The sequence below is a fragment of the Cotesia typhae genome, unplaced genomic scaffold (assembly GCF_013202065.1).
Source record: "Cotesia typhae breed Kobodo isofemale line unplaced genomic scaffold, CoteBio_Ctyphae contig_4, whole genome shotgun sequence".
NCBI classification, from domain to species: domain Eukaryota; kingdom Metazoa; phylum Arthropoda; class Insecta; order Hymenoptera; family Braconidae; genus Cotesia; species Cotesia typhae.
The window spans coordinates 11245755-11260906 of NW_027423748.1; the positions used below are offsets into that span (position 1 = coordinate 11245755).

At 34.8% G+C, this 15152-nt stretch overlaps 2 protein-coding genes across 3 annotated transcripts; both read left to right on the forward strand.

Annotated features, from left to right (window-relative positions):
- The first annotated feature begins 3190 nt into the window (after positions 1-3190).
- On the forward strand, positions 3191-4250 carry LOC141527539 (uncharacterized). Its single transcript, XM_074243078.1, has 2 exons — positions 3191-3490; positions 3559-4250. The coding sequence occupies exon 2, from the start codon at positions 3577-3579 to the stop codon at positions 4081-4083; it is 507 nt and encodes a 168-aa protein (XP_074099179.1). The 5' UTR covers positions 3191-3490; positions 3559-3576; the 3' UTR covers positions 4084-4250.
- A 487-nt stretch (positions 4251-4737) lies between these two features.
- Positions 4738-13872, forward strand: Hcf (Host cell factor). 2 transcript variants are annotated; one of them, XM_074243072.1, is made up of 5 exons: positions 4738-6053; positions 6662-7369; positions 7456-7607; positions 7697-11633; positions 11729-13872. In XM_074243072.1, exons 1-5 carry the CDS (start codon positions 5894-5896, stop codon positions 11839-11841), a joined length of 5070 nt encoding a protein of 1689 aa, XP_074099173.1. In that variant the 5' UTR covers positions 4738-5893; the 3' UTR covers positions 11842-13872. The 2 variants fall into 2 exon arrangements, with proteins under 2 accessions (XP_074099173.1, XP_074099174.1); XM_074243073.1 differs by having other exon boundaries at positions 4739-6053; positions 7456-7601.
- The last annotated feature ends 1280 nt before the right edge of the window (positions 13873-15152 follow it).

A 15152-nucleotide genomic window follows, 5' to 3' on the forward strand; every position in this document is an offset into this window, starting at 1 on the left:
AGGATAAATAATTTCTCAACAGCTTTCTTAAGATCTTCATCCACTTTTTCATCAAGACCAGAAATAGACAGTTCATCCGCCAGCGCCTGCGATTCCATTTGCAGGGCATGCTGCTCAAAATGACAGTTATTTAGCAATTCAGCTGCTTGAACAACTTTATCTGCAATTTCTGGGCTGCTAGAATCCTTAGTTTCCAGATCACCTACTCTTTTCTGTAGATCCTGAACCTGCTTAGTTAACTTATCCTGGTTTTTTTCTAAAGTATCAAACTTTGTAAGTAATTGATTAACTGATTTTTCTAAACCCGACAGTTTATCCAACTCATCTAGTTTATTTAGTTTCGATAAATGTTTCTCCAGGTTAGCCAACATATTCACTGATGTCCTTTCCGAACAAAATGGACATCCTGCTTTAACAAATTCCACAGCTTCTGCTGATGATTCAATGCTGTATCTCAACTTGACACAAGTTGGGTGATATTTATGACGTTGTTGACAGGTTGCTTTAATGCAGTATGCATTGTCGGTAATTTCAGAAAAACACAGTATACACGACATCGTTAATAGTAGTAACACCCTACACCAGATGACAGCACCGAAATTGTAAAATTAAACCAACGCACTTCCAAGCTAGTCTTAAAATATTTCCAATTTATTTAGGAAAATTAAATAAATTAATCAGAAACCTCGTAAAGCAATTTATACATCCACAAATACACAAAAAATTACTAAATATAACAGTACAAAATTTAATAGTATAGATTAATGTTTAGAAACTCCAAAATATGCAAAAATCAGAGCAATAGAAAAACACGTCCGCCTTGCTTTATATACTATATAGATACTATATTGTGATTTGCTATATACTAGGTTGTTGCTACGTGCTTGTTGCGATTTGCTACTTGCTCGTGTTGTGACTTGCTACTTGCTTGTTGTAATTTCTTGTAATTTATAACAAGTTTGAGATCAAATACATTAGAAATATACTTTTCTTCAAAAGCAGCAAAATAAGACAAAATTATCAATTTTTTTTTGGAAAAAATTAAAATCTTATGTTTCACATCTTTTATTACTTCTTTCTGTAAATGAAAATAAAAAAATAATGGAGGAAGGAAAAACTTCAAACTTTTTACTTCAAATTATTTTTTAAAAAATTATAAATATTAATAACTTGATTCTCAAAAATTTATTTTATTATATAATCGAAACAGTTTTTTTTTCGATTCTAAACAATCGGAGTATTTTTTTTAGCATTTAATATGATTAATATTGGATTATTTTATAAAAATATTTGTAATTAATCAATATATTATATAAATAAATATAGTTAATTATCAAAACATGTATTTATTTTTTACCAGAATTGTAATTATTAATTTTCAAGGCATTTTAATTTATTTATTTCAATTGTACTGTACATCCCTTCACAACTCAGGTGAATTTTAAGTCTAAATTCAACTCGGGTTTGAGTCTCGTAAAATTTGTGGATCCCCGCATGAGTGTTCTTAACTTAAAAGATTTATAGACATATTTTTCTCAACTTAGGCATAAAATTGAAAAATCGCCAAACGTTCATCAAAATTGAGTAATTAAATAAGAATTATTACTCAAAATACATTTATTAAATATATATATATATATATATATATATATATATATATATATATATATATATATATATATATATATATATATAAGTTGTGATTAGGAAATAAATATCTTCTGCTTAAACGTTTGCACAATAAATTGGCACTATTGGGTGCGAAGCTCTCCCACCTGACAAAAAATCAAAATACAAATCCTCACCTGCAGCGATCAATTTTGAAATATTTTAGTCCGACACTACCACTCCTAGCGTCTGTTTCGTACAAATTCATTTTTATTTATATATAGTCAGTTGAAGTGTGGCTTCAAAAAAACTATACATATGTTTTTTTACAAGTTTCAAAAAGTGTTACGGATATAAATATTAAATATTTATACAATAAATAAAAATGACGAGTTTCATCAACTTGATAACAAAATTAACAGAAGACTTCAATGTTCACAAACGCCACTGTTTCAAATTTGGATCCAAGCAGTTGACTAGTAAATTGCTGGGATCGTTGGAAAAAACTCTAAATAGAATTGTGAGGTCCATCGAATCGGTAGAAAACATCTTGAAAAATGACGAAGCGGAATATTTTACCAGAATATGGGGAGAAAACGTCGAACTAGTGTTGGAGAAAGAATACTATTTTTATCAGAGTGATTATTTAAAATTTATTCAGCTCAGTTATCAAGACTTTCAAATATTGGTTCGGGAGTACGCGAGAAAAAAATTAATTGAATCGGATACGCTTGACAAAATAATTGGACAGTTTCCGGAGTACGCTCTCAAGACGCCGAAATTCCCGCTGCATTTAGCATTTCTGGGGATTATCGACGACGACGACGAAGAGTTTTCTTTTCGTGACAAAACAGTTCCGGAACGTATTGAGTACTACAAGAAGAATTTACAGAAGTTGATGGATGACAAAAAGTACATTGACGCTGTTCGAAAAAGCAAGCTCGAAACTTATATTATAGTACAAAAGTTATCGTTGGAAGAAATACGAAAAACTCAGGCATTTTTGCGTGAAAACTCTATCGACCACATCTCTACTGTTAGGTCCTTGGGGAGGTTTTCCAAAAACGGGTACCTTGATTCGTTGGATTAACTATTTTTTAAGTATTAATTTTTTATATACATTTTTATATTTATCTAAGAAGATAAAAAGATTCTCTTTTCACTTTAAAACATTAATGTATAATGCCGATTGGCGTATAATGTATATAAATAAATAAATAAATAAAATAAATAAATAAGAAAAAAAAATTATTTCTTTACATTGTATTTTGAAAAATTTTAAATTTAGTTTATTTTAACGTTATCACAAAAACTATAAAAAATTTCTGTTTATTATATTAAATTTTATTTGGAAAAAAAACTCTGTAATTGTAAATAATATAAACTTTTAAAAATTATATGTAAAATTTTATTTTGAAATGGATTATTTTAATTAAAAAAAAAAAAAATATATATATATATATATATATATATATATATATATATATATATATATATATATATATATATGCTCAGCGGCTTCATGTAATTATTATTATTACAGTAAATATTTTATAATCTTATTAATTTTTATTCAACATACATACATGAAATTGTAAATAGTTAGTGTTTGTAATAAAGTTTTTTAAAATAATAAAGACAGATTTTTTAATTACTCGCCCTGTACCCTTTATAATTTAACTAAGTCAATTTGAATTTTCCCTCTACTTTCGCGTCATCAAATAAAACCGCGTACTTTTTTGCTCCCCACCCGGAATTAAATTCGCACTACGAAAAATGTATTTATTTATATTTTTAATTACACATTGTCTTTAGTTCAGTATTATTTGTGTATAGGCAACCGAATCGAACCATTGTTTGACGTTTCTTCTAAAAAATTACCGTAAGTATTTGATAAAAAAAAATTAAAACCAGATAAAATATTAAATTAACAAAATGTTTCTTTAATAGAATAGAGGATCAAAAAATATGGCAACAAACGCACACCGAACAAACGAAGAAAAATTATCTGATGATGAATATAGTGCGCTATGTGAAATAAAGTATCTTCGTTCAACTCTGTCATTTCTTCAGAAGCGCGTGAGAAGAAAAGCGCGAGTCCAGTACCCCTACTATTTAATGTACGAGGAGATAATCGGAAAATTACCAAAATACGCGGAACACTCCTCTGAATTTCCGGTTCATCTCCAGTTCGAGGGAATTTGGGACGATCCTGAAGACACTCACGACAGACAGACGTTGCATCCCATTCAGTATTACAAGAAAAAAATTCGCACCCTCGAAGAGCAGTACATTTCAAAATTAGACGAACTTATGGACAATCAAGGACAGCTTGCAAACGAAGTGAAGAAAGCTCTGCGTATTGAGAGAGCCAAAGAGAACAGCTTTCTCAAAAAAGTTGATTTTAATGACTTCTGGCTGGACAAATTTTCTCAGAAAAAAAAGACATCCGGGTACCTCGATGATCTTGATTAACCTTCGGTCACGCTTCCTAATCAATTGCCAAATCGATCTTTCCTGATATGTATTACAGTTATGCTCTATTTTTAAATATCAATATTACACACTAGTCATATGTCATAATAATATTTATTTATTTATTTAAATAGCCAATAAAAATTATTAATATATAACTTGTTAATTATTTTCAAATAATATTTACCTGGTATTTAATTTAAGTGTTAATTTATACGACTTCCGGTGTATTTTTAAAAATTCAGTACCGGAGTTTAAATTATTGCGCCTAATCCAATATTAAATATTAAAAGTAATTTTCAATTTTTTAATTATTTTTCTGAAAAAAAAAAAAAAAAAATTAAATTAATTTTATTTATTTAAATTAAAAAAATTTTTAAGAATTAAAATAAAAAATTATACAGTGCATGTTAATTGACTGCAGTCCTGTGAGAATACTTATTTTATTAATCAGCGACGAGACCTTCAATTGTGTTGCATATAAATTCCTGCAAATTTCTAATTATAAATTAAAATAATCAAATTAGACATCGCAATATTTAAACAAATAAATTTAGTTAAAAAAAAAATTCTCTAGGAATAAAAAAGTTTCTATAAAAATAGTTGGCAGCATTTAATTATTACAACGCGTGCAATGGTGGATGTGTTTAGTATAGAGTTTGTGCTAAACTTTATGCAATTAAGTTGTTTATCCAGTTAACACTTATCCAAAAAAATTAAATCCATTTACCGGCATCTTTTAAGGGTAATTTCCTCGACACTCAGTTTTTATTTAAATAAGTTTTGTCGAACATAAACAGTGCGCGCGAAAGATCAGTCGTGTGTATGTATTGTGTCGAGTTTTCATTACAAACCCATCATTGTAACCTAAAAATTTAAATAAAATCTGAAAAATAAATAAAAAAAATTAAAAACAAATTAAATCATTCAAATAACTCACCGTTATTTTTAATTGTAAAAAATGAAAAATATTTTGATGAAAACAGTTGAATAAAAAAAAGAGTGAAAGCCGAAATATAAATCAGTGTCAGCAACTGCCGGCAGTGCAGTAAACATTGTCAATTTATTTAATGTTACCTACACTGCATTAAACGTATGCAAGTTCTCAACAATCGTGTGGGTCTTTCTTGTTTGTGTTGAGTTGTTACAAGGTCCTCTATCCTCGTTCTCGGCACACACTACACCCGCGTAGCGGAAAGTCTAGAAAAGATATACATGGTCTATAAGTATAAGTTTATATCTATAGTATATATAGATAGATAATACAGATATACACTACATCTAAATAGAAGAAGACGAAGAGGGCCCCCGCGAGGGTTGCGTTCACGGTAATACCCGCGCGTATTTATCACGCTCTCGATTCTAATAAAATAAATAAACTCAGGTGCTGATAGTAACCTGTAAACACAGAGCAATCGATCAAGTGTTTTAGGTTGGATCGAGCTTACGAGCTGTGTAATGGTGGTCAGTAATTGTTGAGGGAGTTGCTGTGTAATAAAAGGTTGTTCGGGTGAACGAAAACGCCGGGAAGGTTAGTTGGAATAATCTCAGCCCAGGGCAGTACAACACCAGACTCTAGATGGTGTGCAGTGAATAAAGTTTTTGAGTGACTCTAGTAAGATTGCTTGAGAAAAAAATAACTTGGTAAATACCGAGTCGGTGTTTGATTTTATTTAAAATATCCTCCAGATATTGATAGTCATTAAATAATAAATAAATCAGAAAATCTAAATAACAATAAATAATAACCGGGCCGTATGCTCGTAGGGTAATACGGTGTTATGAAAAAATGATGTGATCGACGGTCATCATGGCGGCACCCATGTTGAAGTGGAAACGGATCTCAAATCCAAGCGGACCTCAACCTCGACCTCGTCATGGACACCGAGCGGTCGCTATTAAGGACCTTATGGTCGTATTCGGAGGAGGAAATGAGGGAATTGTTGATGAGCTTCATGTCTATAATACAGGTGATTTTTATTATTATTATTTAGATTTAGATTTTAAAATTTTTCCTCGCCTGTAACGTTTGGACGGCACTACAGCCCTTGTGTTGCCTGCGTCTATAGACCGACCAGAGCGCGCCGTTTCCGCGATCCAATATGGCTGCTCACTGCAACATCATGATCACCGGCCTGACTTGATAGTAAACACCGATTATTTATTTTTCAAACACCCAGTGAGACTGATAAAAACCTGTGGAATCATTAATTACCCGGTTGAAAAGTAATTTCTCGGGGCTGCCGGTGATCTGGGATTGATAATTCTCCTTCTAAGCTCGGGTAATCTGACATTTTTACAGTGTATACGCGCGCGGGAGCGGCCATTGCTGTTCTCTTCCCCCTCTATTTAAAATTACCCATGATTCCATGCGGGATTTTGACCCTCTCCTCTTCCTACCTCACCCTATCTATAGTTACCTTTACGTACGTCCTATGTTATGCAAAGTACGGCTAGTTTCAGGTTGATGCACCCGCATGCGCGTCCAATAGGCGCGTACTTTGATTGCACCTTTGAGTCATAATGATAACTGTACACTCATGTATTTATTTTATTTTATTTTTTTTTTTTTTTACAGCAACAAATCAATGGTTTGTTCCCTCTACAAAGGGAGATATTCCCCCAGGTTGCGCCGCCTATGGATTTGTCGTCGACGGGACGCGAATTTTAGTCTTCGGTGGAATGGTAGAGTATGGAAAATACTCAAATGAACTGTACGAGCTTCAAGCCAGCCGATGGGAGTGGAAAAGACTCAAGCCAAAGTCCCCCAAGGATGGACCACCACCGTGTCCTAGGCTTGGACACAGCTTCACCTTGATCGGGAACAAAGTTTTCCTGTTTGGAGGTCTCGCCAACGACAGCGATGATCCCAAAAATAATATACCGAGGTACTTAAATGACTTGTATACTTTGGAGCTGCTGCCAAATGGACAAACCGCGTGGGAAGTGCCCAAGACTTACGGGCCTTCTCCACCACCGAGAGAGTCACACACCGGAGTGGCTTACACTGATCGAACCACCGGAAAATCCTGCCTGGTTATTTACGGAGGAATGAGTGGTTGTCGTTTGGGTGATCTCTGGTTCTTGGATGTCGATTCAATGACCTGGAACAAACCAATCGTTCATGGGCCAACACCACTGCCTCGGTCACTACACACCGCAACTCTTATCAACCACAAAATGTATGTTTTTGGTGGATGGGTGCCTCTGGTTGTTGATGATGTTAAAGTAGCGACACATGAAAAAGAATGGAAGTGTACTAGTACTCTAGCTTGTTTAAATTTAGGTTTGTTTTTTTTTTTTTTTTTTTTTTTTTTATTTATCATTTTTATTATTATTTTATATTTATAACTAATGATTGTTAATTTATAGAAACACTGACTTGGGAACAATTAACCGTGGACTCGACGGAAGAAAACGTGCCTCGAGCTCGAGCTGGGCATTGTGCCGTAGGAATACACAGTAGACTTTACGTCTGGTCTGGCCGTGATGGCTACCGTAAAGCATGGAACAACCAGGTTAGGGTTAGTTTTTAATTAAATGAAAGCGACTTTATCGCTTTTGTAATAATTATTCAATAAAATCTAATTATATTATTTTATATTTTAAATAGGTATGCTGTAAAGATTTGTGGTTTTTGGAAGTCAGCAAACCTCCAGCACCATCGCGAGTTCAGTTGGTCCGTGCGTCGACAAATTCTCTGGAAGTAAACTGGACCCCAACACCGTCAGCTCAATACTACATACTTCAAATACAAAAGTATGACATGCCCCCTGCGACTGCATCATTCCCCGCAGCATCGATGCCAGCAGCAGCAGCAGCAGCTACACCAGCTCCTCCGGCGATAACTTCTGCGCCAACACCAACACCTGTTGTACCAACCCCAGCTATTCACACTCCAACCCCTATTTCTACGCCAATTCAAGCTCCACCAGCACTAACCCCAACTCCAGTTCCAGTTCCAGCTCCAATTCCAGTTCCAGTTCCAGCTTCAGTTCCAGTTCCAGCTTCAGTTCCAGCTCCACTTCCAGTTGCTGGACCAGTTGCTCTACCAACTCCTCCAGTAATTCCGACACCGGTTCCAGCAGTTCAACCACCCGTAGTCACCACTGTGACTCCTGTCGTTGCTGCTGCTCCACGTCCAGCAATCACCCAGAGCCCTATTCGCGTTCAAGCTCCAATTCAACCCGGTACTCCTCGACCCATCACGACACCAATCGTCAAGCCAACGCCTCCTTTGAGTCCCCGAGTGGCCACTGGCAATGTCATCAGAATTCGCCCGCCTATAGTCACTTCGGTGCCCGCTCCAGTGATGCCGACCGCCGAACAGACCCCAGTCTCAACAGTGACAACAACCGCTGGACAAACACCCTCGGCGATGTCTGCTATCGCCACTTTGGCCGCTGCTGCAGCAGCTACACCCAAAATCAGCATGAACAACGTACCAACTAACGTAGTCGCTCAAACTCCCATCAACACTGTCCGTATGAAGACTATGCAGCCGGGTCAACAAATCCGATTTGCAGCACCGGGCTCCACAGTCCTTCGTGCAGCTTCTCCTCAACACAGTAAGCAAATAATCCTTCAAAAATCTGGACAGAACATCGCTGGACAACCGCAGATTGTTCATTTACTGAAAACTGCTGGTGGAATGATGACTACTGGTCCAAAAGTAAATTTAATACCCGGTAAAACTGTCCAAACTATCGGTGGAAAGACCATCAACCAAGGACCTACTATCCTTCGACTCGTTAATCCAAACACCGTCGCTGGATCTAAAATCATCACATCAATGAAAGGATCTAATATAGTAACGATGAGCAAAGGCCAAGCTATTGCTGGCAAACAGACAATAATGATTACTAAACCCGGCGGCAATGGAGGCATCGTCGGTAGAACAAATCAAATAATCGTCGTAACAACGGGCGGTGGTTTGAGAACTGTCCAAGCTGTTACAACGTCCCAGGCTGGTCAAGGTGGAACGATTACCACTCCGGTTAATGTTTTACCTTTATCTGCGGCGAACCATGTCACCAATCAGCAAGGAGTCAAGATGATTGTAGTATCTTCAGGTGCTATGGTGGGAGGTACTGGTGGAAAACCAATTACCATAACAGTACCTGGACATGGAGGTGTTCCAAAGACTGTTACTATTACCAAAGGTGGTCAACAAGCTATATTTAACCCGGCAAAGACTCAGATAGTTACGAGCTCCCAGTTCCAGAAAGCTCAGGACGGTACGGGTAAACCAGTGACCCTGCAAATGGCTGGAGGCATCGGAGGAAAAACAGTCACTCTGGTACCGACTAGCAGCTCTATTGTCAGCACTGCTGGCGCTGGAGATTCATTTGACACTAGTAAAATGCTCTTTATGCCACAAAAACAGCCTTCAGCCTCCTTGGCGTCGACTTCCGACGGCCCAGCAACTACAGACGCTGCATTGGCCGCTCTAGCTGCAGAAGCTGGTCTCATTGATCCAGTTCAAGAGTCCTCAGGTCTCAGTTTTATGGTAAATGACGACGGAGCTGATGAGAAAGCTGAGGACAGTTGTAACGGCAATGAAGCAACAACAACGGCTGCTTTGGTATCTCAATTGACTGCTGGAGAAGCGATGCAAGTCGATGGGGATGGTAACTTTGTAATTCCTCAGGTTGATGGACCTGGAGATCTTTTTTCAGACGACGATGATACTCCTGAAACAAATGACGAACCAGAAGTGGAACAGTCTGAGGAAGTAGATCCCCCTCTGCAACCCCAAGCTCAAGATAACCAAGAAGCTGAACAAGAAGTTGACCAATCTATCACTGAAGACGCGCCTCAAGTTGAAGAAGCTGCTGTGAAAGAAGAGACCGAATTAGAAAAGAATCCTGATCCTGAAACTGAAGAAGCTGACAATGCTTCTGCCTGTGAGACACCTATGGAGGCAAGTGAGCCTGATTTACCGTCTGAGAGCGATATGCAAATTGTCAGCAACGCTCCTTCCGAGTCGTCTCTCAAGTCTGAGCTGTCTGAGCCCACTCAGCCGACCGAGTTGATAGAGGCGAATTCCAAAACCGAACCTGAAGATAAACTCGAAGCCGAAGCTAAAGACAAGCCCAATATTGAAGACAGTGAGACTTTACAAGAGGAAATAAAATCTGAGAGTCTTACAGCAGAGCCTGCTGCTACTGGGGCTGAAGAAAAAGACAATCATGACTCTGACGGCGACAATGAGTTTGAGAATCTCAATGCTGCGATACAGGAAGAAATGAACAAAGCCATGGAGACTGAGGAGAGCTCGCTGATGACTGATAAATCTGAGCCAGAAATCCCGATGGATGTCGACGAGCCGAGTGTTAAACTTGAATCTGAAGCGCCATTTGCTTCACCAGTTGCTGATCGAGTTTCATCTCCAGCTGCACCTCCATCACCGGTTGCGTCACCTATAGCTCGGGTTGTGTCACCTGTAGCTCCAGTTGCTTCACCTGTGGCTCAAGCCCCGTCACCAGTAGCAAGAGTTGCATCACCAGTTGTCCGAATTCCATCTCCAAAAGCCCGAGTTCCGTCGCCAGTAGTCCAAGCTACGTCTCCAGCGGCTCCCATAGTCACAGAGGCGTCACCGTTATCTCAGTCTCAGTCACCACTTGGACAAATAAAAACAGAAGCCATGGAGACATCTGCTAAAGAACCAACTCCACCGCCAACGCCTACAGCCGTGACCAATGGACGGATCGCTGAGCCAGAAGCCAACGAATTGTCGCAGAAAGTAAATGCTGCCAGTCCCACAGAGCCTATTCCTGTCACTGCAATAAAACAGGAGGCGTTTGTGAAGAAAGAGTTGCCCAAAATTGAGAAAGAAAACAACTCGAGGGAAGCTGACGACTCGACGGCGTTGACGACTCTCGCGACTGCCGCGCTGGGATCTGCCGAGCAAAGTGTCAAAGTAAAGGCTGAGCTTACTGAAGAAGAAAAAAAGGATCTGGACTGGTTTGATGTCGGTGTAGTAAAGGGTACTACGTTTGTTGTTCAAAACTATCATCTTCCTGGAGACCAGCCGCTTGATATGTCGTTACCTCCTGCGGAAATTTTCAAAAACAGGATCCAAGTTAAACTGGAGTCTGGTACTGCGTACAAATTCCGCGTCGCTGCGGTCAACAGCTGTGGAAGAAGTCCTTGGAGCGAAGTATCTGCTTTCAAAACGTGCCTACCTGGTTACCCCGGCGCTCCCAGCGCGATAAAGATCTCCAAATCTGCAGAAGGTGCTCAGCTCTCTTGGGAACCACCTCCCAGCAATCTTGGACCCATTTTAGAGTACTCGGTGTATCTGGCTGTTAGAAGCGCTACCGCGGTAGTGGCGAATAATGCAGGCGAGTCGACAACAGTCGCGGCAAATGCCAATCAACTGGCTTTCATTCGGGTCTACTGCGGGCCCACTAATTCCTGCTCCGTACCGAACAGTTCACTGAGCGCTGCTCATATGGACGTCACTACAAAACCCGCGATAATATTTAGAATAGCTGCTAGGAATGACAAAGGTTATGGACCTGCTACCCAAGTTAGGTGGTTGCAAGGTAAATACTATATTTAAATAATTATAAATTAATTAATTATTTATTTCATTAATAATATTTTTTTTTTTTTTTTTTTTTTTTTTTTTTTATTACAGATCCAGCGACGGCTGTGAAAAGTAATCCACAGGTAAAGAGACAAGTAAGTGATGCTCGTGCAGTAGGCAATTCACCGATGAAAAAATTAAAACAAGAAGACTACCACTCGTGAGTACCTACTTCCTAACAAGTTTTACGATGTTTAGTCGTCCACAAATCCCGTTTTAATGCTACTAAACAACAACAGTAACAATAACTAACTATAAATAAATAAATAATATAAAACAAAATAAAAAATCTATATACAATTCCCCCGCATTGAAAAAACGTCACCTTTAATTTTCACTAATACGCACGACACAACAGGCGTTAATTATTGCGCCAAACAATCGATTGTAATTAGGTAATTTAACTCGGACCACGAATACGTGACTTGAGTAATCAAATAATTATAGTGATGATGATGATAATAATAATAATAATAATAATAATAATAATTTAATAAAGAGGTACACCAGGTGTTCGTTTTGCATTACTCGGTATCAAAGCCTCAGACTATATATTTTTATTTTCTTGGATAATTTTTTTTACTCGATTAAAATTTTTCAATACATATCGTTAACTACAGTGTAATTCGGATAATCTAATAGTTGAGGATATTTTTTTTATTTACAGCTTGTTGTTTTTTTTTTAAAACATATACAGAATAATATTCATTACTAATTTATTTATTCGTTCTAATCCTGGGGGATAAATGGATACTTTTAAATATTTTTATTTTAATTACCAAATGATGTAGAAAAATGAATAATAATGGGTAAACTTGTGTAGAAAGTAGACAAAAAAAAAAAACTACTTACAAACATCGTATAGTAAATAAAGTAATTGAATAACAATGATTAACTGTTAGAAAAAAAAACAAATGGTAACAAAACGTTATGACGTTATTTTTTTACCGATTCCATGTATACCAATCCCATTTGATCAAAGCACTCTAAGCTAAATAAATAAAAATAAAACAATTTAATAATTTAACAGAACTATGATCACTATAAATAATCACATAACACCAGAATAAATAAAATAATATGGAGAAGATTAAATATCGATATAAGAACTATTTTATTATTATTAATTAATTAATATTATTATTATTATTATTTTTTTTTTTTTTTTGTCGGTTATGTAAAATAAACTGTAAAGCTCTATGTATTTTATGTAATACCGACTTCTAAATTTTAATTTTCACAAATAAATAAATTTATAATTATTATTTTTATTTTTATTTTTATTTTTATTGTATCATGTAGAGTTTTTAAAAGCATACATTCGTGGTTAGACAGCTATAACTTAGACGCAGAGGAAAGAAAGCATAATAAAGATGTCTAAATGGTCATATATTGGCTCACTTTTAATTCTTCCAGTTTATTTTTCAATAATAAATAATAATTTTGATTTCATTTCATTGTAAAAGTGATTGTTGGTTATTATATTTATCGCTAAAATTTTAGCTGAATTTTATTTACTCTAGAAATAAGAAAATAGTTCAATAGACCTTTTATTTGTTGACAAATGGCCTTATTTTCTTTAATCTGTGGGATTTAAAGTGCCTAGGATGTAAAAGATTTAAAAAAAAAACTTAAAAATTTTTATTTTTTTCTGATTTAGATTTTATAAATGGAAGAATTGAATTATTTTATTTATAAATAATCTTATTTATTTCTAGAGTGAGAAAGTCAAAAATCAAGCATGTCCATAGTCTTGCAGAAGAACTATGTAAAGTAATTTATAAGAGATTTTATAAATTGAACAAAGCTAAAGAAATGACAATGCAACGAATGTTTATTATTCAAACATTTGTTTTAAAAAATGATAAACTTTCTTCAAAAATTAATTTTTGTCGATTGTTTCAATTGTCGCAATTTAATATAACAAATATTAATTTAATTAAAATGATACTTAGACTATAAGATCCATAATAAATATTATTATAATAATAATAATTATTACGAATTATGCTTGATGATTTCAGTAGTTCTTCATGGTGAAGATAGACTGACTGTAATGCTAGGTATTTGAATTTTGTATATAAAAGAGGATTAAGAATTTAAGTTAAAAGGTACTCGTGTTTTACACGGCGATGGATTTTATATCTGTCACTTTTTTATATAAAAAAAAAAAAAAAAAAAAAAAAAAGTAGAAAGTAAAGCATAAGTGTTGATATGAATGAGGATCAAGATAACGAGAATTTATCTGGAATATTTATAAATTCAAAAATATACTTCACATCTTGTATATTTCTACTTAAAAGCAACTGAGACTATTACAATTGAATTGATTATTAAATTATGTTTAAGGTTAAATATTAATAATAATTAATTAAGTACTGAGTGGTCGTGTGAGTGTAATGATTTATTATCAAAATTTGATATTGAGAATTAATAATGATAATTATTATTACTATAAAATAAATAATTTCAATTTGTTTAGGTCTTGAGTAAAATTTTAATTAATGTAACTAATTATTTAAATGTCACAACATATATATGATTTATAAAAATATGAAGATGAAAATTTATTGTATTTTCAGTGGGAAGTCTTGAACTATTTATAAGTTAATTTTATTGCAATTAGTTACTAAGATAAAAATATATATAAATATATAAATACATATGCATATAGAAAATTAAATAAATTGATAAAGCTATAAAGTAATAATAATAATAAATAATGACATTTTCCTCTCGTTTAAGTTACAGTTACTTACACATTTTGACATCTAATAAATAAAAAAACTAAATAATAAATAAATTCTCTTCTATGGTACGATTAAGTAAATATAAATATTAAATATATATTATATAATAAAGATTTAAAAATAAATGTCAATTTTTAATTCTTACATTCATTTAAATTTCTTCCTTAATCCTTAATTTTTTTTTTTTTTTTTATATGGAATTAAATAATGTAAGTATATTTTTTTATAAAAATTATTAATTACAAAGGATATATTTGATTTATTTCTAAAAATAATTTATTTTTTACAAATCGAAAAAAGTGTAGTACTCTTTTAGAATTGATAACGACCGGTTATGTCGTTGAGCAAGCAACGAGCTAGCGTAGGACATGACAGGGAAGTTGAGAAAAAGAAACAGCAACGTCTGGTTGTAGTTAATGCGGTTCAGCAGCAATCCTATCACGTAAATCCTCTACTCGCTGTCCATAACGATTAGTGTCCTAAAATAGTATTAATTTTTTCTATCCACTTCTTTTACCATATCAGTAAATTTAAACGCAATCATTTAATTCTACAAATTATCAATCTATAAATATATAAATTAAAACTTTGTAAATCCCAGCTTAGGTCGAAAAGTCTCAGTATCCAGAGTATCCAGAGTATCCAGTATCCAGCATCCTGCAAAAATAAGGAAGCGAGATTTAAGCCGATTAGAGTGAAAAAGTAGTGATTTAAAGGAGCCGAGC